The sequence below is a fragment of the Rhinatrema bivittatum genome, chromosome 1 (genome assembly GCF_901001135.1).
Source record: "Rhinatrema bivittatum chromosome 1, aRhiBiv1.1, whole genome shotgun sequence".
NCBI lineage: Eukaryota > Metazoa > Chordata > Amphibia > Gymnophiona > Rhinatrematidae > Rhinatrema > Rhinatrema bivittatum.
Window position 1 is genome coordinate 620,365,483 of NC_042615.1, and position 26,054 is coordinate 620,391,536.

At 45.0% G+C, this 26,054-nt stretch overlaps 1 protein-coding gene across 1 annotated transcript in view; it reads left to right on the plus strand.

Annotated features, from left to right (window-relative positions):
* The window catches only part of MCC (MCC regulator of WNT signaling pathway), a 702,540-nt gene that overhangs the window by 41,910 nt on the left and 634,576 nt on the right, over positions 1-26,054 (plus strand). The window contains exon 2 of the mRNA XM_029571531.1: positions 11,537-11,784. Within this exon, the coding sequence (XP_029427391.1) occupies positions 11,537-11,784 (248 nt within the window). The remainder of the gene's footprint in view (positions 1-11,536; positions 11,785-26,054) is intronic.

A 26,054-nucleotide genomic window follows, 5' to 3' on the forward strand; every position in this document is an offset into this window, starting at 1 on the left:
TGATTATACTTTTCACACGTACATGGGGCCTTTCTCGTATATGTCTGTCACCTCACACATACATTCCATCCCCAGCCTTTTGGGAAAGATGATCAGATATTAGACCCAAATCTGTGTAGTAACTGGAGCAAAGAGAATAGTAGGCAAAACTGCATGCAATAATTGTAACTATATGACAGTATTTCTCTATCATAAGAGTCAAAATTACACACTAATATAAGGAGTTGGGACCACCTTGAGTGGCGGCTCGGGTTGAGCCAGGGGTCATCCCTGACCCCTGCTCAACTTTTTTTTTAGGCTGTGGCAAATTTATTTTTTTTTGGCAGCAACTCTTCAAGGTAATGGCGTCCCTTGAATTTGGCACTGCCATCACACCTAGAGGGCCGCTAGATGCATTCTTTTGTCCCGCAGTGTTTGGCTGTGAGACAAAAGAACACACCATAGAGCCACAATGTTTTTTCGGGAAAGGAGCCCCACTATCTCTGCGACACCTCCTACGATAGTGGGGACCCCCCCTCCTATGAAAAACCATCATGGTTTAATGCATCCAGGCCTAAGTCTTTTGCTTCCCTCCCCACCCCATGACAGACAGTCGTTTTTCATATCAGATTCAGGAAGTTTTATTGGGAGTTTGCATGTATTGCCAAAGTAATGCATAATGTGATTAAATAAAAAAAAGAAGAGTAAAAATATTTAGTAGTATTAGTAACATTAAATAAAATTACAAAGCATAGAAAGGACAACAACAAGGACAATTCCAGAATTTTGCTGCCGTTCCGTATTGGTCAGATTTCATTTCTGGCCTGGTGGCAGGATTCAAAGAATGCAACATATTTTTCTGCTGCTGCAGCTGCTGTCCCTAGGTATCCCAGATGTAGATGAAATGCTCCCCTGACCTTTGAAATCCTGCTGAATATGCTGAATGATTCTGGTTCGTGGTGGTTGAGAGAACATTTCCAAGGTCAGTGGAGAGAACAGAAAGGACCAGGGGCTGGGGGAGTGGTAGAAGAAAATTGTAAAATGCATACTTTTTTCAAATTAAAATTGCTACATTGCTGATCCCTCATTGTCCACCCATGATGACAATGGAAAAAAAAAAAAGATTTCCCAGCAGGCAGGTGATTGGAGTCTCTACTTTCACTAGCACTCTCTGGTATGCACCAGACAAGAAAATAGCTGTTGACTGCATAAACTAACTTAAATGAAGACATCTACATCTTAAAAAAATAGCTGTGGTTTGGGATTGTCACATTTTGGGTCTTATTTAAGAAGCCTTTTTTTCCTTTTCCATGTCTATGGGAAGAAAGATTAATAAATCAGCCCCTATCTGGGGGTCACATTGTACAATTCCCTTGTAAGTGATAAATCTCTCTGTAGCTTTTCTGAAAATATAATACTATAAACCATTCACACTGCAAATACAAATATTCATGTATGTTTAGTTTCTTAACCAACATGCAAAAGTATTTCCTATTTCTTTATTTTTTTTTTTTACAGATGTTAAGGTTTTGACTTTGGTTGTCACCCAAAATAGGAGCCATTATTCAATAAAGATTTTTTTTTTTCCATAGGCCCATGATGGGGGAAAAGCCCTTTTTGAATTAAGACGCTGACAGTTTCATGCAGTGCCTTCATGCTTTCATTGATATTTATATTCTACAATAGTGGTTTCACATCTGAGTAAGATTGTATGGAATACTTTACAAGTCAATTAACATTTAGGGCTTTATCCAAAAAGGACTTTTCCCCATTATGTGTCCATGTAATAAGTCTTTATTGAATAAAAGTTTAAATATCATATAGAAGATATCAACATAAAATAAAAGCAATAGTATCCAATTCATTTTTAATATAATGTGTACTAAGAGTGCATTGTACATAAATTTAGGCTGTAAATTCAAATCTTAGAGAGTTTCTGGAGACATTGACAAACCACTCTGGTCTTCCTGGTTTGGTTTGTGATGTCACCAGAAGTCCTCTGTGAAATTTATATCCTTTTAATATACAAATAAGCATACATTATTCTAGTTATGTATTCTTCAATCTCGGCACACAAGCTTTTCAAAGAAGGTAGCAATAAATAATCTACTTCATGCTTAAGGAAGATTGTCTTTTTTTTTTTTTTTTCATTTCTCTCCTTTATGTGAAGTATTAGGAATATACAGCAACAGCAGCAGTGGTGCAGAAATAAGCAGAAAAATGGAAAAAGGAGTCTAGTTTAATTCCTAGACTGCGATCATGATTGGTGGCATCCGTATAGCCGCTAAGAGTTATGGTGATGCACCAGCATCTAAAAGAGGAACGTGCCACTCTGCCGGAGTGTCTATACAACTGTAGGATAACAGGGGGAAAGGGAGCAGAGGCAGAATGATAGAGAAGCGGGTACCAGCAGGGCAGGTTTTATCTTGAGGCAGGGAGAGGCGGCGGATTTAAAAAAGGTTTGGACAAGTTCCTATTAGCCAAGCTGATTTAGGAAATAGCCACTGCTTATTACCAGCATTAGTAGCATGGAATCTATTTAATGTTTGGGTACTTGACAGGTACTTGTATCCTGGATTGGCCACTGTTGGAAACAGGATGCTGGCCTTGATGGAACCTCGATCTGACCCAGTATGACAACTCCTTGTGTTCTTAGCTTGTTTTGTTTTCCTAATAGGAGGTGTATTGGTGCTGTCGGGCCTGGTCAGGGCCGGTGCAAGGGGATTGGGCGCCCTAGGCACCTTCAGCCTTGCACCGCCCCCCCCCCCCCATCTTGCCGCCCCCAGCCCTGCCCCCGGTCGCAGCCCCGACTCTAGGGGCGAGGACCACATGCTGCCACTCCCTCACTGCCCCACCCTCCCAAACCCCCTGCAAAACTCATAAAATCACCTGGTGGTCCAGCGGGGGGCCCAGGAGCAATCTGCCGCTCCTGGGCCGTCGGCTGCCAGTAACTAAAATGGCACCGGTGGCCTTCAGCCCCTACCATGCGACAGAGGCTACCGCTGCCTTTGGTTGGCCCCTGTCACATGATAGGGGCTAAAGGCCACTGGCGCTATTTTGGTTAGTGTCAGCCGAGGCCCCAGGAGCGGCAGATTGCTCCCGGGCCCTCCCCTGGACTGTCAGGAGGGTGGCACGATAGGGGGGGTGCGCAGAATTTTGAAGGGGCACTTTTTGCCCTTTCAAAATTCTGCCACCTGAAGCGGTGGCGGTGCCCCTGACACAGGCCTAGCTCGCCTAGTGCTTCCGCCGGCCCTGGGTCTGGTGTAATATTTGCAGTGTATTGTAATTTGTAATTCAGTTTACTCATGGCTTTCTGAAGGCCAAGCTCACACCTAATGCACTTTACAATAGGCCTAATACCATATGGGTTGCAAATATCTTGCTTTTTTGCAGGATTTTTCCTGGAATAACACTAACAATCTATCTTCCACTCCACTGGGAACCGTGACTCTCGTCTCCCCCACCTTCCCCAGCATTTCAAATCACCAAAAGGGCCAGACACCAAGGGGGATAACACCCCCCCCCCCCTGCACCGTGCCTTGGGGGAGGGGCGTTTTCTTTTTCCTCGCCTCAGGCAGCAGATTGCCTTGATCCGCCCCTGGGTACCAGTAGCATGTAACGAATTGCACTACTGCCAGTGCGATCCTCATCAGGAGGAAGGATGAATGAGGGTGTGCGTAGGAGAGTAAGAAAAGGTGAAAAACAGAAATAAAAGTGGAGTAACCAGATATTTGGTGGATGGATAGAGAGGACTGTGGAGGAGAAGACGAGGCTAGGACAGGAAGGATTCTACAGAAATGCAACCCAATTTAAAAACATTCAAAAAGGATCTGAAAACTTGGCTGTTCTTCAACGCTTACAATGTCACCCAAACTCTCTCAACTACCCCACAGCAAAGGAACTCCCAAAGGAACTTCAACATTCTTAACTCCCAATGACTTCATAACTTCGAATCATCTCCAGTGGTGAATGTAACAGTTTCCATAGTTTGTTAACTTCCACCTTATTACCTTATTATCCATGTACTTTTAACCTTACTTTGATAATGATCTTTGTAATACCCATCTTAATATCCCCTTATTGAAATATGTATTTCTAATATCCCCCTGCTGAAATATGTAAACCGTTGTGATGGCATTACCAAATGACGGTATATAAAACTCGATAAATAAATAAATAAAATAAAGAGGCAGGAAAGAAAGATGGGAGCAAGACCGAAAAAGTGCTGCAGCTGTAGACAGTGGTATGGAGATATGGAGGCAGGTAAAGGCAGTGAGAGACTTTAAAGGAAGGGACTGTAGATCCCTAAAGGCTTGAGGTGGAAATGAAGAAAAGAGTGCATGGGAGTAACCTATGTGGAGCAGCAGCTACTACCCCCTAACAGCAGCAGTTACTACCCTTAACAGAATAATGAGGGTAACCTGCACAGAGCAGCAGCTACTACCCTTAACAGAATAATGGGGGTAACTGGCACGGAGCAGCCGTTACTACCCTTAACAGAAACATGGGGGTAACCGGCACAGAGCAGCCGTTACTACCCTTAACAGAAACATGGGGGTAACTTGCATGGAGCAGCAGTTACTACCCTTAACAGAAACATGGGGTAACCGGCACAGAGCAGCCGTTACTACCCTTAACAGAATAATGGGGGTAACTTGCATGGAGCAGCAGTTACTACCCTTAACAGAAACATGGGGGTAACCGGCACAGAGCAGCCATTACTACCCTTAACAGAAAGATGGGGGTAACTTGCACGGAGCAGCAGTTACTACCCTTAACAGAAACATGGGGTAACCTGCACGGAGCAGCAGCTACTACCCTTAACAGAAACATGGGGTAACCTGCACGGAGCAGCAGTAACTACCCTTAACAGAAACATGGGGTAACCTGCACGGAGCAGCAGCTACTACCCTTAACAGAAACATGGGGTAACCTGCACGGAGCAGCAGTTACTACCCTTAACAGAAACATGGGGGTAACTGCACAGAGCAGCAGTTACTACCCTTAACAGAAACATGGGGGTAACTTGCATGGAGCAGCAGCTACTACCCTTAACAGAAACATGGGGGTAACTTGCATGGAGCAGCAGCTACTACCCTTAACAGAAACATGGGGGTAACTTGCATGGAGCAGCAGCTACTACCCTTAACAGAAACATGGGGGTAACTGCACGGAGCAGCAGCTACTACCCTTAACAGAAACATGGGGTAACCTGCACAGAGCAGCAGTTACTACCCTTAACAGAAACATGGGGGTAACTTGCATGGAGCAGCAGCTACTACCCTTAACAGAAACATGGGGGTAACTTGCATGGAGCAGCAGCTACTACCCTTAACAGAAACATGGGGGTAACTGCACGGAGCAGCAGCTACTACCCTTAACAGAAACATGGGGTAACCTGCACAGAGCAGCAGTTACTACCCTTAACAGAAACATGGGGGTAACTTGCATGGAGCAACAGCTACTACCCTTAACAGAAACATGGGGGTAACTTGCATGGAGCAGCAGCTACTACCCTTAACAGAAACATGGGGGTAACTGCACGGAGCAGCAGCTACTACCCTTAACAGAAACATGGGGGTAACTTGCACGGAGCAGCAGCTACTACCCTTAACAGAAACATGGGGGTAACTGCACAGAGCAGCAGTTACTACCCTTAACAGAAACATGGGGATAACTTGCATGGAGCAGCAGTTACTACCCTTAACAGAAACATGGGGGTAACTTGCATGGAGCAGCAGTTACTACCCTTAACAGAAACATGGGGGTAACCTGCACAGAGCAGCAGTTTCTACCCTTAACAGAAACATGGGGGTAACTTGCACGGAGCAGCAGCTACTACCCTTAACAGAAACATGGGGGTAACTTGAACGGAACAGCAGCTACTACCCTTAACAGAAACATGGGGGTAACTTGCACGGAGCAGCAGCTACTACCCTTAACAGAAACATGGGGGTAACTGCACGGAGCAGCAGCTACTACCCTTAACAGAAACATGGGGGTAACTTGCACGGAGCAGCAGCTACTACCCTTAACAGAAACATGGGGGTAACTGCACGGAGCAGCAGCTACTACCCTTAACAGAAACATGGGGGTAACTTGCATGGGGCAGCAGCTACTACTCTTAACAGAAACATGGGGGTAACTTGCATGGGGCAGCAGCTACTACCCTTAACAGAAACATGGGGGTAACTTGCATGGGGAAGCAGCTACTACCCTTAACAGAAACATGGGGGTAACTTGCATGGAGCAGCAGCTACTACCCTTAACAGAAACATGGGGGTAACTTGCATGGAGCAGCAGCTACTACCCTTAACAGAAACATGGGGGTAACTGCACGGAGCAGCAGCTACTACCCTTAACAGAAACATGGGGGTAACTGCACAGAGTGACAGTTGCTACCATAAGAAACTTGCTGGGCAGATTGGATGAACCAATTGGTCTTTTTCTGCCATCACTACTATGTTACTATGTTACAGCAAGTCAAAGGAGTTAGCGGTACTCACACTTTGGGACCTCTCACTAAATCTTATGATAAAATCTTTTTAGTGTATGCTCACAACATTTTTTTATATGCATGCTTAAACATCACTTAACATAGTATGCAGACAATATATAAAATAGCACAAGCACTAAACTGATCATGCTCAAGCCTCTTTTCCTCATCACTCCTTTCCCTTGCTTGAAAACTATATAAAAGGAAGGCCACAACATGGGGCTGGTTGTTAGTGCTGCGGGAAGGAGTAGGAGAGCAACTGGACTTTAGGAGATATGGTTGAAGGAGAACATGCAGAAAACTAAACTTTTGTGGGCAGATAAAGATTTCGATATGAAGAACCAGGGAAAGATGTGGCCTTCTAAAATGTAGCCATTCCAGTCCACTCTGAGGTAAAAAGTTTGGGACTGCTTTTGGGCTCTCAGTTGTCTATGAGGCCTCAAGTTTAACATATTATGAAAACAGCTTTTTAGAAACTTGAAATGGTGCGTCCATTGAAAAATTTCTACCTTTGGCTTTTTTTCTGTATGGTTGGGCAAGCCTTGGTTTTAAGTAATCTTGATTATTGTGGTGTACCCATTGTTTGGGCTTCCAGAAAAGATGATGCGTGTTCTGCAGTTGGCACAAAATGCAGCAGCCCGAGTATTGACAGGGTTATCTAGGAGAGAACATGCAACCCCAGTACTGAAGAACCTGCATTGGCTCCCAGTTAAATGGAGAGTGCTTTTTAGATTGGCAACTATTATTTTTAGGCTATTAAAGAATCCCTCTCCTTGCTTATTAAGGGACTATATTGACCTATATACCCCTGCGAGAGCTCTGAAGTCAGAGAGTACTAATTTGTTGGCCATTCCCCCCGGTTAAAAAATTTAGTGGTGCCCAAATGAGGGCAGGAGCATTTTCCTCAGCAGCAGTTGTTGAATGGAATAAGTTGCTAGTTGCGCTTTGGCGGGAACAGGATTTAATGGTGTTCAGAAAGGCTTTGAAGACATTTGTTGAGATATTTGGTGAGGCAGCTTGACACAAATTTTATGATTTTGCACATGTGTATTTTATGTTTTAAAAATGTTTGTTTTATAGTTTTGTTTATTTTATGCTTATGTAATGTTTTTATTGTATTATTTCATTGTGGATGTTCAGTTGTAATCCGCGCTGAACATATTCTTTGTAAGTAGTGGAATATAAGTATGTTTAAATAAATAAATAGAGGTCATGGAGAGGAAAAATCAGATTTCTGTATGGCTTGTGTTGTGATTTGTATTCCTTATGTGTAAAATCCATCCATTGTTTGTTGTCCATTGATCCAGGTTTGTAGGCGAGTGTGTGATTCTGTCCATAGTTTCCGTGTCAGTAAGGGTCTTGAAGCACATTGAAGAGGACAAGGAGGAGCCAGAGTCTAGACCACAAACTTCAGTGGTAGAAGTATGATCATGCCAGAGGATGTGGTGTGTCATTTATGAAGAAAATAGCTACAATAAAATCTCTAAAATTCAAAGTATAGTTACCTATAACATCCCCTTCAGCAGAAGCATCTTCAGAGAATGTTCTAAATTACGATACATTTCTTCCATTTCATGTGTGGTTATAAAGTCCAACATTTTGGAGTAATAATAATGTTGGTTATTGGGATATAGTAAATTACCAAAGTCATCCAGCAATAAAAAAAAAATGGTACTAAGATAATATTGTGGAAAAATACCATGGTGCACATACAGTATGACAATTTGCCCATGGCAGCATGTGATTACACCCCCTGAAAGATCTTCAAGGTACTGAAGGAAACCACATCCTCCCCATCCTTAGCCCTTTCTAGCTCAGTCTGTCAGTGATGTGAGAGGGATGAGGGAGGGTTTATTGCAAGAGCAGAAAAGGAGAGGGTGTTATGCTCAGGCTTGTGGACCCTTGGCCGACAAGAGGATGGTATACCTTTCGGAGGGTCCGTAGGCTCTCTCGTCGGGTGGCGAGGCAGAACAGGAGGCAGGACCAGCTGACCCTTGGCATTGGAGGCTGAGGCGAACACGGAGGCGATGAAGAGACGAGACGAGGCGCTGTGTCTTCACCACTGGTGGCCTGCGGTCCCCCCGGGAGGAGCCCGTAGGGACCCGACCGCTGGGACTTAGGTGGACCTAGGGAGGTCAGAGCAATGGTGCAAAGGCCAACTGGAGCTTCGCCCTGGAAGCCCGCGGTCCCCCCAGGAGGAGCCCGTAGGGACCCGGGCCGCTGGGACTTAGGTGGGCCCTTGGAGACGGAGTCTTGAATGAGTCCTAGGTCGAGGGCCAGAGGGTCGTCGCTCACCAGTCCGAAGTCGTGCACCCGAGAATTACCGCTTGCCAATCCGAAGTCAGGAACCAGAGAATCACCGTAAGCCAATCTGAAGTCAGGAACCAGGAACACCAAGACGGAACAGGAACCAGAGTCCAAGCGCAGGGAACTCACCGAAGCAAGCAGACTAGGCAGCGAGGAAGGACGTTGCCAAGTCACTGGATGAGCAGAGGAAGCTGCCTTTTATACTTCCTCTGCCCTGGCTAATAGAGAACAGGTGAGGTCCTTTAAAGGGATGGGTCCCTTTAATTCTGTGGAGGGGGCATGGCCTAGTGCTGAAGCATGGTGGCGGCCATCTTGGATTTCCCCGGTGGAGGAGAGACGCCGCTGGGGGAAGCAAGACGGCTTCCCCTGCAACGGGCAGCACGGGCCTGAGTCGGAGCCCTCCCCCGGGGCTCTCCTGGCGCTGTGAGTGAGGTAGGGGGACGCGGTCGTGGGGCGCCACGGCTACGGAGCACAACAGTACCCCCCTCTTTAGGGCGTCTCCCTGGAGGCCTGGGTTTGGACGGGTGGTCTCTGTGGAACTGGTCCAATAGACTCCGATGCAGGATGTTAGCCAGAGGCTCCCAGGAGTTCTCCTCGGGGCCGAAGCCTTCCCACACTATCAGGTATTCCCATTTCTTCCTGTGTTTCCTTACATCTAGGACCTCTCGGACTTGATAAGTGAGGTCATCTTCAGAGGCAACAGGTTGCGGAGTTGGAGGCGTTCTGGAAGGCCATGATAATACCAGAGGCTTCAGTAGGGAGACGTGGAATGTGTTGTGAATCTTGAGAGAAGGAGGGAGACGAAGTTGATATGAGACTGCTCCCACCTGCCTGATGATGGGAAACGGTCCAATAAATCGCGGGGCCAGTTGCGATGATGGCAGCTTCAAGCGGATGAACTGCGTGCTCAACCAAACCTTCTGGCCTGGCTTGAGAGGCGGGTACGGTCTTCTGTGCCAGTCAGCATAACTCTTAGCTGCCTGGCCTGCCCTGACCAGGGCGCGTTGCGTGGATATCCACAGCCTATGCAGCTCATCGGCAGAGAGTTGAGCTGTCGGAGATGCGACCGTGATGGGGACAGGCAGTGGCGGGCGTGGCTGTTTCCCATACACTATCTGAAAGGGGGAGGCCCCCGTAGCAGCAGAGATATGAGAATTCAGTGCGAATTCAGCCCAGGGTAACAGGCTAGCCCAGTCATCTTGTTTTTCGTTAACATATAACCGAAGGAATTGCTTCAAGGTCTGGTTAGTTCTCTCTGCGAGACCGTTAGTTTGTGGATGGTAGCCGGAAGTATAATCTAGCGTGACGTTGAACTTCTGGCAGAGAGCCCTCCAGAATTTGGCCGTAAATTGAGGCCCTCGATCAGACAAGATGCCTTTAGGTAGACCGTGAAGCCTGAAGATGTGCTGGACGAACAGCTGGGCCAGCTGGGGTGCTGATGGCAATCCTGGCAAAGGTACGAAGTGCGCCATCTTGGTAAAATGATCGACTACCACCCAAATTACCGTGTTGCCATTGGATAGCGGCAGGTCCACCACGAAGTCCGTCGCCACGTAGCTCCACGGTTCAGAAGGCGCGGGTAATGGTTGAAGCAAGCCTGGGGTGGACCCGAAGATTCTCTTGTGGCGGGCACAGGTCTGGCAGGACTCCACATAGGCCCGAATATCCTTATTTACCTTTGGCCACCAGTAATATCGGCGCAGAGTCTGCAATGTGCGGGATTGCCCTGGGTGGCCGGAGCAGCGGGAATCGTGAGCCCATGCCAGCACTTGTTTCTGTAAGCGTGGCGGAACCAGAGTTTTCCCAGGCGGAATGATGGAGGTAGCTGACAGGAGGATGCGGGATGGCTCAATAATGTACTGAGGTTCCTCAGAACCCTCTGTTGAATCAAATACTCGAGATAGGGCATCAGCCTTGATGTTCTTCCCAGCCGGTCTGTACCGGAAACCAAAGTCATAATTAAAAATCCAAAGCAAACAACTGATTTAACAAATAGGAATTGTTTATTAAGGAGAACGATAAAGACGACAGCAACAGAGTGACAGGATGACACCTCTTTCTGTAGGCCCATGCTGGTCCACTTCCTTCTTCTCTTTCTTTGGGCTGCACAGCCCAGTGCTTCTCTGTCTCCTGCTTGCTCTTTCTAGCCACATGGCCTGAGGCTGCTCTGCCTTGTGCTTGTCTTTCTTGGGACACATGATTCTAAATAGTGGACATTGCTATAATATGGTTGCCCATTATACTGGTATATGATTATAATTAGTGCTTTTGCATAAATTAATCAATGTGAATAGAATTGCCTGGCTTTTCATTGAAAGGTTATGAAATCAGACTGGTTATACATTCTAATCATGTGTCTGAAAAGCTTTTCTCCCAACTTGTTTCTAGACATTTCAAGTAAAATGCCTAGAATCATACTTTTTCTTTTTCCCATTTTTTTTCTTGGCATAGTTTTTATTTTCTTGCACATCTCATCAGACTGAAGTAGGACCCAAGCTAACATAAATCAGGACATAACCCACAATCTAGACTTTATTACGTGGTCAGTTTTGCCAAGAACAGCAAGTTTGTAACCTTCCTTGGATGGATTGGTATTCCTGCAATTGCAAATCTGTCAGATTCACCATTTACTTTGTCATTTTTATCCATCCTTGCATGAAAGAGATTTCCAGAAGAACTGCACAAAGTTAGTATGGAATTATTGCTTTATTCTAATCCGTGGAGTTTCATTTTTCTCTTTTAAATTGTTTCTAGAAATGACTTGACAATGGTTTGCCGCCAGCTGAACATGGAGGGGTCTGTAGCAGAAATCATGCATCAGTTGGGAGTGGAGGAAAATGGAAAGATTTCCTTCCCAGCTTTTACCAGGTGCCGCATGCAACTTATGCGAGAAATCAGGAAGGAGCAAGTGGAACTTTCAGTGATGTCCGATGAGTCTTGCAAAAAGAAAAAAATGTACAACAGAATAACCTCCTGGCCAATCAGCAGTGATAACAGTTTAGGTAGGTATTTTTACTGTTAAATAATTTCTGACACAAAAGTGAGATTCTTTTAATGACACCATACCAGATTTTGTTTTGTTGTTCTTATATCCATTAGTAGATCATGGTGCTCTGATTTTAAACTGATTTGCTTAGTGCATAGTATAGTCATTTGTGTTGTACACTAATTTATATTTTCCCAAATTAACAGAGTTCATATTTTCTTTGACCAAGCCAATGTTTTTGAGTTAATTTATTTAATTGCTGAAAGGCTGATTACTTGGGTAATTTTATTTATATGTCTGCAATGGTGGTCCAGTAGGGCTGATTGTTAAACACCTCTCTAATAACCAGGCCGATACAGTAAAGTCCGCGGGAGAGCAGGCGAACGCGATTCTGTATTTAAATTAGGTCCGGCAGTAAAAACAGGCAAAAGGAGGCGCTAGGGACACTAGCGCGTCCCTAGCGCCTCCTTTTTGACAGGAGCGGCGGCTGTCAGCGGGTTTGACAGCCGACGCTCAATTTTGCTGGCATCGGTTCTTGAGCCCGCTGACAGCCACGGGCTCGGAAACCGGACGCTGGCAAATTTGAGCGTCCAGTTTTCGGCCCGACAGCCGCGGGCCGAATTCAAAATTTTTTTTTTAAACTTTTTTTACTTTTCGGGACCTCCGACTTAATATCGCCATGATATTAAGTCGTAGGGTGCACAGAAAAGCAGTTTTTATATTATGCCGCCCTGCCGCTGGTTTAAAGGGCCGGCAGCCACTCCCCTCTGATGTTCCAGGCCACGCCTCTAGGTCTCAATTGGTGGCAAAGCTGGTCTTTTCAAACAGCCGGTTCAGATGGAAAAACACTCACTCTTCAAGGGGGGGGGAGGGGACACGGGAAGCCCAGCTACTCCCCTCTCTCACCTCCGGAGATCCCAACCAGGCAAAAATTTCTAACAGAAAGGGAAGACCAACACCTCAATGACCAGGAGGGCAAATACTTAAATTTTCTCCCAAATTAAAACAGGGCCTAGACTATGAAAGGTTTGCAAAACTAAGCATAGGATTTTAAATTTAATGCGAAGGGCAGTGGAGAGCCAATGTAAGGAAATGCATGCCACTATCCGGGAAGATGCTTTCTGAACATCTGGTTACCTAAGAACATAAGAAGTTGCCATGCTGGGTCAGACTGAGGGTCCATCAAGCCCAGCATCCTGTTTCCAACAGTGGCCAATCCATACTACAAGTATCTGGCAAGTACTCAAACATTAAATAGATCCCATGAACATCATTCCTTGGGAAAATCACTCTATTATCCTCTATTTTCAACTCCTGACTCCATGCTTTGCTGCGCTCTATGCTTGGAATAGACTTCCTAGTTGGCACATCATACTCCCTTTCTGGTTACATTCAAGTCCAATCTAAAATCTCATCTTTTTGAGTCTGCTTTTAAATCCTTCCACTTATCTACAATAAATATACTTCCCACAGACTCTTGCGTGACATGTAACTAGACTGTAAGCTCCATGGAGCAAGGACTCTCTTTTATTTGTATCTGTACAGTGCTGCATGCCGGTATATTTAGCAGTACTTCAAAAATAAGTAGTAGTATTCTTTCACCTTTTCCATTATTCACTTTTTTCTACCCCATTCCTGCCCTTTCTGTAATTAAGTCTGAGTCCTTATCGATGCCAAGCTCAACTTCTTATCAATGCTTTCTTCATAGTATTAGGCCTACACACATTTACTACTACTACTAAAGAGCTTATCCATGCTCTTATTTCTTGATGGAATTTTTCTAATGCTGTCTATTTCACTCTCCCTCATCTGTTGACAAAAACTATGGCTTGTCTTGTTTTTAAAATTGACATAATTTTCTGCTCCCTTGTTCCATCAACTTCACTGGTTAAGGATGGTGCCTTCTCCAGAGAGCTTATAATCTGACTGGATGAAAAATGTCCGGGGAGGGGGGGGGCCACTGTATTTTTCAGAAGACCAATACAGATGGAATTACAATAGTCTAGGTGGCTGAACACAACTGCCTACATTACAGAATGTAGGTCATCCACTCCCAAGAAAACACAGATGCTTGACAAGTCTAAGTTGCCCAAAAGCCTTTCTTGAGATCTCTGTTGCTTGGGACTCTAATGAAAGTGAGGCATCCAAGATGACTCCTAAACCTTTTACTTCAGATTACGAATGAAAGTGGTGTCTTTGAATCATAAAATAAGAAAATTATCAGGGGTAGGGGGCCAAGGTGCCCAACCATAAAATCTAAGTTTGTTCAGTGTTCACTTTAAGCCCATTGCTATCCATCCCGTTAAGAACATAAGAAGTTGCCATACTGGGTCAGACCAAGGGTCCATCAAGCCCAGCATCCTGTTTCCAACAGTGGCCAATCCAGGCCATAAGAACCTGGCAATTACCCAAACACTAAGCAGATCGATAATTTAGACATGCTTCAGTTGAAAAACTGAGAATTAGTTTAGGTCTGATCCGACAGAAACATAATTTGAATATCATCCGCATACATGTATACCCTCAAACCCATGTTTTTAATAATGGCTCCTGAGGATTGAGAGTATACATTAAACAGAACTGGAGACAAAGGGAATCCCTGTGTGGCAATCCTATAGAAGAAGATAAGGAACAGAAGACTGATTATTAACTGTGATTCCCTGGGATCTACCGGAAAGAAATGATTGAAGCCAATTAAATATTTCATTTATTTTAAAGCTTTTATATACAACTGTCCAAAGCAGTGTGCAGTTTAGGCAATCAAGTTATCAAAGTCAATATACAGCAACACTGGGCAAAGTACCCAATGTAAATTTCTATACTATCTGTCCTTGCTCTCAAAGTCTGCAATGGCAGGCTGCCTGCATCCTTGTAACAAGCCTAGATGTCAATTATTTCTTTCCCATCCCCGTGGCATAAACCTCCCCCTATATAACAGGACCTCTTTTTTAATTCTCACCCTCCCACAATGGGAGGGGCCAAGCAATGACCCAAGACTATTTTAAGTAACAGGAAAAAGCCATGATTTAATCTTCTTTCTTAATGCAAGATAATTTGTTTTAAGTTTAATTTTAATGGCATAATATTCCACATGGATGCTCCACCACCAAGAATGCCTGTGATATACATCAGAGGGAGATTTTTAAGAGGGCGTCTTAGGTAAAGCAAAGTTTGTGACCAGATAGATATATACCACTCTTTTTCACTAAATAACAAGTACCAGACTCTTCTTTTTTTTTTTTTTAATTTATACTTTATTTGATTTCTCATACATTTTACAATGAAAAGAAAATAAGCAAATTTGGCTTCTAATACATCACATTCAAACGTTAGGAAAATAATAACAATTCACATTTCCAATAATTAAGTCCACATTATGGGGAGCTTTCAAAAGGAATAAAAATCATAGGAAAATAATCATACATTTATGATCTTCTTAGGAGAGTATACATTTTTCTGACCAGTGTACAATATATCCATATAAACGATTACAACTCCCTCAACTACCTTTATCCTTAAGAAAAATTTCTAGATGAGAAGGATCAAGAAAAACAAACTTGTTTTTGTGTAGTGTTATGATACACTTACACGGAAATTTGAGGAAAAAGGTGGCTCCAAGAGCCAACACTCGTTGTCTCATCAAAAGAAATTGTTTCCTTCTCATCTGAGTATTTCTTGATACATCAGGGAAAACTTGAACTATCTTATCACAGAACAAGAAACTTTTGTTTTTAAAATATTTTTGCAGGACTAGATTTTTGTCCTGTTCAGCAACAAAGGTAACTATCAAAGTTGCCCTTGTTGGGATGTTATCTTCAGAAGCCTCAAGAAATGATGTTAAATTAGGGCTATTATCAACTAACACATCTATTCTACCTTCTGGGGCTATACCTTCTCTCCTGGAATTTGATAGGTAGTATATCTTAGAAATAAGAATTTCTGATGTAATACTCAATATTTCTCTAAGATATTTTTTGAATAATTCTTGCGCCGATAACAATCTGGTAACAGGAAAATTTAGAAAGCGTAAATTTTTCCTCCGCATATCATTTTCTAACCCTTCCAAATTTTTATATATAACCAAAGTGTCTTTGATGAAAGTAGTCCCAGTAGTCTGTAGAGCTGTTATCTGGGAGTTCATAGCAGTATTAGCAATTTCAATTTGTTCTATTCTTTTCCTGTGGTCGTTCAGTTCCCCTTTTATCTCACTAGAGAAAACAGTAGCTTGGGCCATGGATTGGGATAGCCTCCTTTCCATGTTTGTAATCGCTTTCCAGATGTCTACTAGGGATATGTTCTCTGGGTCTGGTGCAGCCATTCCCTCCTCCACACCTTCAATACTGGCTGCAGCCTGGTCCAGAAGGTCTTTATCCCTATCTTCAGCTGTCACCACCCCAACTGTGTTAGGGGTATCTAAGGGATTTACCCCTACACTACTTGAGGTACTTATGGATATCTGATCGTGGGCGGGACTCGCTGTAGCCCCAGACGAAAGAGAAAGATTTTGGGGGACCTCCTTAGAGGTATAACTCACCCTTCTTATTAAGTGTGAGTCCATCGGTCCTCTTTGTTCTTTTGCCACCGGTGTAGATGTTAAAACCTTCATTTTCCGCTTCTTCCCCATTTTAAAATGAAGGACTCTTCCTCCTCAAAATTTTCTCCAGGGGCGCGCCCCTTTGGCGAGCGGCTTCGGCTGTGCGCTGCTGCTCTGCTGTTTAAATGCAGTCAGCTGGCGTCGGGTAATGATGACGTCGGGTGGGGCGGGAGACAGCTCTCTAGCTCACCGGCACAGTCCCGTTTGCCCTCGCTCCCTCTCAGGTGCGGTTCTCCTCGACTTAGGCTCCCCAAGTACCAGACTCTTCTAAGTCCTGGATATCCAGAGTCCAGAGCTTAAATAGTTGAGCTATTCCCTGTATATCCAATTTGTTCAGTCAATCTATCAAAATTTTATAGCTGATAGTAACAAAGGCAGCTGAGAAATCAAGGACCATCAGTAATCCAGATCCTTCTTGATCCATTAGAAGCAGCATATCATCCAATAAGGAAATCAGATCCATTTCTGAACTAAACCAGTACAACAACTGGATTGAACAAAATCCAATTTTTCAGTAGCATCAAAGAAATCTCCAAGCTGAGAGGTTACAGAAGAGTTAGTGGTAACTTTAAAACAAACATGCGCATGCCCACATACGCGATATGTGGACACACACATACACACACATGTATTTTTTATTGAGCGTGCTCTTGTGTGCATAAGATATAAAATACACACAACTCTATCCAACAACATATTTGTGTATCTAAAAGATACATGGCATGTAATGTTAAACATAGCCAGATAAGTACCATGTTAACACGTATTCACCAATCAAATTTATCGGACTAGTCTGTTCCAAAGAATTCATAAAATATACCAAAAAAAAGGGCAGTTTGTAACAGATACTTAACAGGTGACTTGTGCATCATAGTATGTGATCAGGCCAGTTTCTAGCCAGTCTGCTTTGAAAGAGAGAGGAGAGACTTCAGTCCAACTTACTTGGCAAAGCTAACAATTCTTTACATTAAGCCTTTTTACAAAGCTTTTAATTTTGCTATTCTGCCTACTGTGTTAATCTTTGTGCCTATTTCTCCAGATATTGTTATAACTGATTTAAATTGTTGTGTGGTAGTCTGTTCCAAAGAATTCATAAAATATACCAAAAAAAAGGGCAGTTTGTAACAGATACTTAACAGGTGACTTGTGCATCATAGTAGGTGATCAGGCCAGTTTCTAGCCAGTCTACTTTGAAAGAGAGAGGAGAGACTTCAGTCCAACTTACTTGGCAAAGCTAAGAATTCTTTACATTAAGCCTTTTTACAAAGCTTTTAATTTTGCTATTCTGCCTACTTCCCTCCCACCCCTAGGTTTGTTGTTCTAATATAGTCTACCTAAGTATAATTGGCAACAGGATAAATTGGTAATTTGGTTGTTCCTTAGGTGTTATCCATCAGATAAATTTAACAAAATGAGGACTATCCAATGTAACCATTGTGGAGCATTTATTGTCAGGGAAATCATCTGGAAACTTAGGGCTTGCCCTAATTGCTCAGAACTGTCTTCCTTAAAAAAAAAAGCTGGCTGAAGATACAGCTGAATTGGAAGCAATAAAGAAAGTTTCACCCACTTTATATAATTCAGGAGTTAATCCCACATTACCACATAAAAATCAAAAGTCAAAGTTCCGCTCTCCCCGATCGGGCTCCCTCGCCGATAGCCGGCCTGTCTATCCAGCACTCTCCTACCGGTGAGGCCGCGATTCTCCTCCTCCAGCCGGCCACGAGCGGAGCCAAGATCCGGCGCGTCGACCCGGCCTCGGACCACGAGCCCTCGCACCCAGTAGGCCCCGAGCCGAGATGCGAGCCTTCGCCCCGAACCGCCCACGAAAACGTCGCGGCGGTGACGTCAGAGGCGCGACCGGCGGGCTATTTAAATCGCTGCTCTCTTCAACCTCCTCCTCTTACCTCCACGGGGCTCCAGCGGTGAACTTGGCCTGCGCGATCGGCGCTGAAGCCCGTCGGGGTAAGGCCTCCTGTTCCGCTCTCCCCGATCGGGCTCCCTCGCCGATAGCCGGCCTGTCTATCCAGCACTCTCCTACCGGTGAGGCCGCGATTCTCCTCCTCCAGCCGGCCACGAGCGGAGCCAAGATCCGGCGCGTCGACCCGGCCTCGGACCACGAGCCCTCGCACCCAGTAGGCCCCGAGCCGAGACGCGAGCCTTCGCCCCGAACCGCCCACGAAAACGTCGCGGCGGTGACGTCAGAGGCGCGACCGGCGGGCTATTTAAATCGCTGCTCTCTTCAACCTCCTCCTCTTACCTCCACGGGGCTCCAGCGGTGAACTTGGCCTGCGCGATCGGCGCTGAAGCCCGTCGGGGTAAGGCCTCCTGTTCCGCTCTCCCCGATCGGGCTCCCTCGCCGATAGCCGGCCTGTCTATCCAGCACTCTCCTACCGGTGAGGCCGCGATTCTCCTCCTCCTCCAGCCGGCCACGAGCGGAGCCAAGATCCGGCGCGTCGACCCGGCCTCGGACCACGAGCCCCTCGCACCCAGTAGGCCCCGAGCCGAGACGCGAGCCTTCGCCCCGAACCGCCCACGAAAACGTCGCGGCGGTGACGTCAGAGGCGCGACCGGCGGGCTATTTAAATCGCTGCTCTCCTTGGCGTCGCGCGCCGGGCGTCGCGCGCACGAAGGAGCGCAACAAAGGGGCCTGCCCCTTTGTTTCGCCCCTTCGGTTCGCCCCTCGCTCTCCCTGAGCTTTACCCCATCGGTCCCATGACAGTGCTAACCCAGCGGTCCCATGACAGTGCTAACCCAGCGTTCTCCCTGCAACTTCCATCTAGCGCTCATCCTGCAACAACCACCCAGCGCTCATCCTGCAACAACCACTCAGCGCTCATCCTGCAACAACCATCCAGCGCTCATCCTGCAACAACCACCCAGCGCTCATCCTGCAACAACCATCCAGCGCTCATCCTGCAACAACCACCCAGCGCTCATCCTGCAACAACCTCCAGCGCTCATCCTGCAACAACCACCCAGCGCTCATCCTGCAACAACCATCCAGCGCTCATCCTGCAACAACCACCCAGCGCTCATCCTGCAACAACCTCCAGCGCTCATCCTGCAACAACCACCCAGCGCTCATCCTGCAACAACCATCCAGCGCTCATCCTGCAACAACCACCCAGCGCTCATCCTGCAACAACCTCCAGCGCTCATCCTGCAACAACCACCCAGCGCTCATCCTGCAACAACCACCCAGCGCTCATCCTGCAACAACCATCCAGCGCTCATCCTGCAACAACCATCCAGCGCTTAACCTGCAACAACCATCATCCTGCAACAACCATCCTGCAACAATCATCCTGCAACAACCATCCAGCGTTCCTCCGACAACCTTCCAACCAGTTAACCTTCCAAAATGTCTCCAGCTCTTCCAATCCCAATTTTGCAACACCACCTCCTACCTAAAAGACCATCTGCAAGACAAGCCCTTCACTACAACTTAAAGGCACTCACCCCTATTCTGACTGCACCTACCACCCAGCTTTTAGGCCTCACCCTCTTTTCACTCTCACTTTTCAATGCACAATCCCTAACAAAAAAAACCTTAATTTTCAATGATTACCTCACCGACGCCAATCCAGATATTTGCGCAGTAACTGAAACATGGCTCAAGCCCTCAGACACAGCTCTAATAAATCAACTCCCTACGCAGACCTATGACTTCTTTTCACTCCCAAGACAGAAAAAAAGAGGAGGTGGAATCCTTTTGGCTACCAAAAAAAGCCTTAACTTTACCCAACACCCATTCAGTTCTAACTCAAAATTGGAAGTTGGTTTCTTCACATCACAACATCTTCAAATCCTTCTTGTCTACGCCCCCCCAGGGCTCCTAGAATCCGATGTCTCCCCCATCCTTGAAATCACCACCACTCTCATCAACCTGGATTCCCCAGCAATCATCTTAGGAGATTTCAATCTGCACATAGACAATCCTTCACCATCTAACAGCTGCGTATCCCTCCTCACAGCCCTGTCAGCAATGGGTTTCCAACAATTAGTCAATGAACCCACACACAAAGCGGGTCACACCCTGGACTTGATTTTCATCAACAAAGGCATTACGAATACATCCAATTTGAATAATAAAAAGGTTCCATGGTCGGACCACACTCTCATCTCCACCTCTTTCGCTCTGAAAGAAACCAATACTGCTAATATCCCCTCACCCTCATTTCAATACAGGAGGCGATGCTCCCCAGAAGACCTTAACAACCAGTTGGATTCACAGCTCCCTCTATTAGATCTCACCGACCCGAACACTGCCATTCGTTCATGGAACAACATAACAGAAAATATAGCTAACAAGCTCTGCCCTTCAACTACAAAAAAAGCTCACACCAATGCCTCCAACAGACAACCATGGTTCACCAAAGAACTTAGAAAACTAAAACAAAGCTTAAGAAAGAAAGAAGTGACTTGGCGTAAAACCCCTTGTGACATTACCATTTCTTCATACAAATCCACTCTATATCAGTACAAAGCCCTCACCTCAAAATCAAAAAAAGATTATTTTGCATCTAAGATTCACAACCTGGTCTTTGATGCCAAAGCTCTTTTCGCTTATGTCTCCAGCCTCACTCAAACCATACCGCGAGAAATCCCCGGCGACATGGCACAGTCTAAAGCTGATGAACTCGCTCAGTTTTTCCAAGATAAAATCAACAATCTTTTAACTCAACTGCCTTCCAATACTGCTGAGGCCCTTCCAACATGTCAACATTCGACCTTCAAAAACTCCAGCCTAAACACTTTTGAACCCGTCTCTTCCACCGAGATACAATCCATCTTGAGAAGAATGAAACCTTCGTCTCATCCTGCAGACCACATCCCTACCAAACTTCTTCTATCTATTCCAGACACAATAACCACATCATTGACTAACATCATCAACTGCTCTCTAGCCCAAGGATCCTTCCCAGATGATCTCAAAATGGCTTCAATCTCACCCCTCCTAAAGAAGCCTAACCTTGATCCGAAAGACCCCAACAATTTCCGCCCCATAGCTAACCTTCCATTCATCGCCAAGATCATGGAAAAACTAGTCAACACTCAACTCTCAAACTACATCGAAGACAACAATCTCCTCTTCGCCCCACAACACGGATTCCGAAAAAATCGAGGCACAGAATCCCTCCTTATCTCTTTGACAGACCATATCTTACTGGGCCTTGACAAAGGAAATTCATACCTGTTGATCTTGCTAGACCTTTCCGCAGCGTTCGACACGGTCAACCACGCCATCCTCCTAAACCAGTTGTCATCCATAGGAATCAGCGGCACCGTCCTTTCCTGGTTTAAAACCTTTCTCAACAATAGAGGTTACAAAGTTAAACTCCAAAATAAGGAATCCTCTAGATTTAACTCTACCTTAGGAGTCCCACAAGGTTCGTCTTTATCTCCGACTCTTTTCAATATTTACCTTCTTCCTCTCTGCCAACTTCTCACCGACCTCAATCTAAAGTTTTTCCTATACGCAGATGACATTCAAATCATCATCCCTATCAAAGACTCATACTCTAACACTCTTGACTACTGGGAATCATGCCACAAAAAAATCAAACAACTACTCAACAGTCTACATCTCATCTTAAACTCCTCTAAGACTGAAATCCTACTCATCTCTCCGGAGAACACCTCCAACAGTACTCTTCCCACAAATCTGCCTACCACTCAAGCTAGAGACCTAGGAGTAATAATTGACAACCGGCTTAACTTCAAGGCACACATTAACAAAACAACCAAAGACTGCTTCTTTAAACTCCAGGTTTTGAAAAGGATAAGACCTCTGTTCCACGCTCAAGACTTCAGAACGATCATCCAAGCAGTTATCTTTTCGAAACTGGACTACTGCAATTCCCTATTGCTAGGTCTACCTTCATCATACTCCAAACCCCTACAGATGGTTCAAAATTCTGCAGCCCGAATTTTGTCAGGCGCAAGGAAAAGAGACCACATATCCCCCGTCCTGAAAGAGCTTCACTGGTTACCCGTATACTTCCGCATCATGTATAAAGCCATAACTACCACCTACAAAACTATACATCAACTCACCACTCTCGATCTTCAATTCCCCCTCCTAGTACATAATTCTACTAGACCTACTAGAGATGCTTATAGAGGCTCCCTCCAAGTTCCCCCAGCGAAAACGACCAGACACATTACCACAAGAGATCGCGCCACCTCCACAGCTGGCCCTCTTCTGTGGAATTCCATTCCCACAGACCTCAGACAGGAGCCCTGCCTCCTAACTTTTAGGAAAAAACTCAAGACTTGGTTATTCAAGCAAGCTTTTCCGGACACAACCCAATGACACAATCCAATGACTCCAAAAACACCATTCTCTTGTATTTAACATCTATTTTGTATATTAGTTTGTACACTATATTTAATTTGTATATTGTTTAACTATTTCTCTTCTCTCATTTCTCTTCTTCTCCAAGTTCGGCTTCCCTTGTTAAATGTAACTGTACCTTCCGTCACCACAGTTCTAGTTTTTGTATATAATGCACTCCTGTTCTATGTAAACCAGCAAGATATGTCTTCATGATTGCCGGTATATAAAAATCCTAAATAAAATAAATAAAATAAAAGGGGTTTACAGTGGGCTCAGCCAGGATAAGACCTGTGACCCACAGACACCCATTCTTGACAGCTGTGCAGCCCACAAGATTACCCTCTCACTCACATAGAGCATTAAGGAACTCAAAAGACAGAATTACAGTGGGCTCTGGTAGAATCAGACCTGTGATGCGGAGACACACACTGTATCAAGTTACAAAAGTGCAAAAAGCCTTCTCTGTATTAGCTATTGAAGAAGATCTTGCGAAAGAGATTGATGTAATATCCGAAAAGAGAGAAGAAACCCAATGCATACAGAAATGTCACCCCCGAAATACAAATAAAAATGTAAAGGAAAAGGGTGAAGTGGATAAGAAAATTCAACTAAATAAGACACTAAAGGAATCCAAAAAAAGCTGTAACCAGAATGAGAAAAGCTGGAAAGCTATGAGCACAAATGCTCGTAGTTTAGTCAATAAAATCCCAGATCTGCAAGCCCTAATGATAGAGGCAGACTTGGACATTGTTGCTGTCACGGAGACGTGGTTCACGGAATCTCATGATTGGGAAACAGCAATACCAGGCTATAACTTATTAAGGCAGGACAGAGAGGACAGGAAAGGGGGAGGAGTGACTCTTTATGTCAGAAACAATATCCAAGCATCTGAGCTGCAAGGAAGATGGGGCAAAGAAGCTCTATGGGCTGAGCTAAAAAAAGATGATGGGGCTTCCGTTTCTATTGGAGTGATTTACAGGCCTCCAAATCAAATAGAAGAGCTTGACAAAGCTCTAGTTGAAGACATACAAAAGATGGGAAAGAAGGGAGAAGTGATGATTGTTGGAGATTTTAATATGCCGGATGTAGACTGGAGAATCCCTTCTGCAGAATCTAACAGTAGTAGAGAGATAGTGGATACCCTACAAGGGGCTCTGTTCAAACAAATGGTAATGGAACCCACGAGGGAGGGAGCTATACTCGACTTAGTTCTCACTAATGGAGATAATGTCTCTAATGTCCAGGTGGGTGCACACCTCAGCACCAGTGATCATCATACAGTATGGTTTCATATCACAAATAGGATACAGAGAAGTAGCACAAAGACTTGAGTTTTGCAGTTCAAAAACACGGACTTTGATGAAATGGGGAAGTACCTGGAGGAAGAACAAGAAGGCTAGGAGAACGAGAGAGATGTGGAACAACAGTGGACCAAACTAAAAGGAGCAATTACCAAGGCAATTAATCTATATGTTAGAAAAGTAAAGAAAAGCAAGAGAAAAATGAGACCTATCTGGTTCTCAAAGGAGGTGGCTGACAAAATAAAAGCTAAAAGAATAGCATTCAAGAAATATAAAGAATCCCAAAGAGAAGAACCCAAGGAAGAATATCTAGTGGAACAGAGGGCGACAAAGAAAGCAATCAAGAAAGCGAAAATTCAAGCGGAAGAAAGGATCGCCAAAGAGGTAAAGCAAGGTGACAAAACATTTTTCAGATACATCAGTGAAAGGAGAAAAGTCCAAAGTGGAATACTGAAATTGAAAGGTGAAAAGGATCAATGGGTGGAGACAGATGAAGAAATGTCAGAATTATTAAACGAATACTTCAGTTCTGTGTTCACTAAAGAAGACCTGGAGAAGGACCGTCGCTAGTTAACAAGAAAATAGAGGGGAATGGAGTAGATGTAACTCCATTTACAATAGAGAATGTATGGGAAGGGCTGGGGAAACTGAAAGTGGACAAAGCCATGGGGCCTGATGAGGTTCATCCCAGGATACTGAGGGAGCTCAGAGATGTGCTGGCGGGTCCGCTTTGTGACCTGTTCAATAGATCCCTAGAAACAGGAGTGGTGCCGAGTGATTGGAGAAGAGCGGTGGTGATCCCACTTCACAAGAGTGGAAACAGAGAGGAGGCTGAAAACTACAGACCAGTTAGCCTCACCTCGGTGGTGGGAAAAGTAATGGAGTTGCTGTTAAAAGAAGGAATAGTGAACTATCTACAGTCGGAAGAATTGCTGGACCAGAGGCAGCATGGATTCACCAGGGGAAGATCCTGTCAGACAAATCTGATTGACTTTTTTGACTGGGTAACCAAGGAATTGGATCAAGGAAGATCACTCGATGTCATCTACTTGGACTTCAGCAAGGCTTTTGATACGGTCCCGCACAGGAGACTGGTGAATAAAATAAGAAGCTTAGGAGTGAGTGCCAAGGTGGTGGCCTGGATTGCAAACTGGTTGACGGACAGAAGACAATGTGTGATGGTAAATGGAACTTACTCTGAAGAGAGAGCGGTGTTGAGCGGAGTGCCACAGGGGTCGGTGTTGGGACCGGTCCTGTTCAATATCTTTGTGAGCGACATTGCAGAAGGGATAGAAGGTAAGGTTTCTCTTTTTGCGGATGACACTAAGATTTGCAATAGAGTGGACACGCCGGAAGGAGTGGAGAGAATGAGACGGGATCTAAGGAAGCTGGAAGAGTGGTCAAAGATATGGCAGCTGAGATTCAATGCCAAGAAGTGCAGAGTCATGCATATGGGGTATGGAAATCCGAATGAACTGTATTCGATGGGGGAGAAGGGCTGATGTGCACGGGGCAAGAGAGAGATCTTGGGGTGATAGTGTCAAATGATCTGAAGTCGGCGAAACAATGTGACAAGGCGATAGCTAAAGCCAGAAGAATGCTGGGCTGCATAGAGAGAGGAATATCGAGTAAGAAAAGGGAAGTAATTATCCCCTTGTACAGGTCCTTGGTGAGGCCTCACCTGGAGTACTGTGTTCAGTTCTGGAGACCGTATCTCCAAAGAGACAGAGACAAGATGGAAGCGGTCCAGAGAAGGGTGACCAAAAAGGTGGAGGGTCTTCATCGAATGACTTATGAGGAGAGATTGAAGAATCTAAATATGTACACCCTGGAGGAAAGGAGGAGCAGAGGTGATATGATACAGACTTCCAGATACTTGAAAGGTTTTAATGATCCAAAGACAACGACAAACCTTTTCCGTCGGAAAAAAATCAGCAGAACCAGGGGTCACGATTTGAAGCTCCAGGGAGGAAGACTCAGAACTAATGTCAGGAAGTATTTCTTCACGGAGAGGGTGGTGGATGCCTGGAATGCCCTTCCAGAGGAAG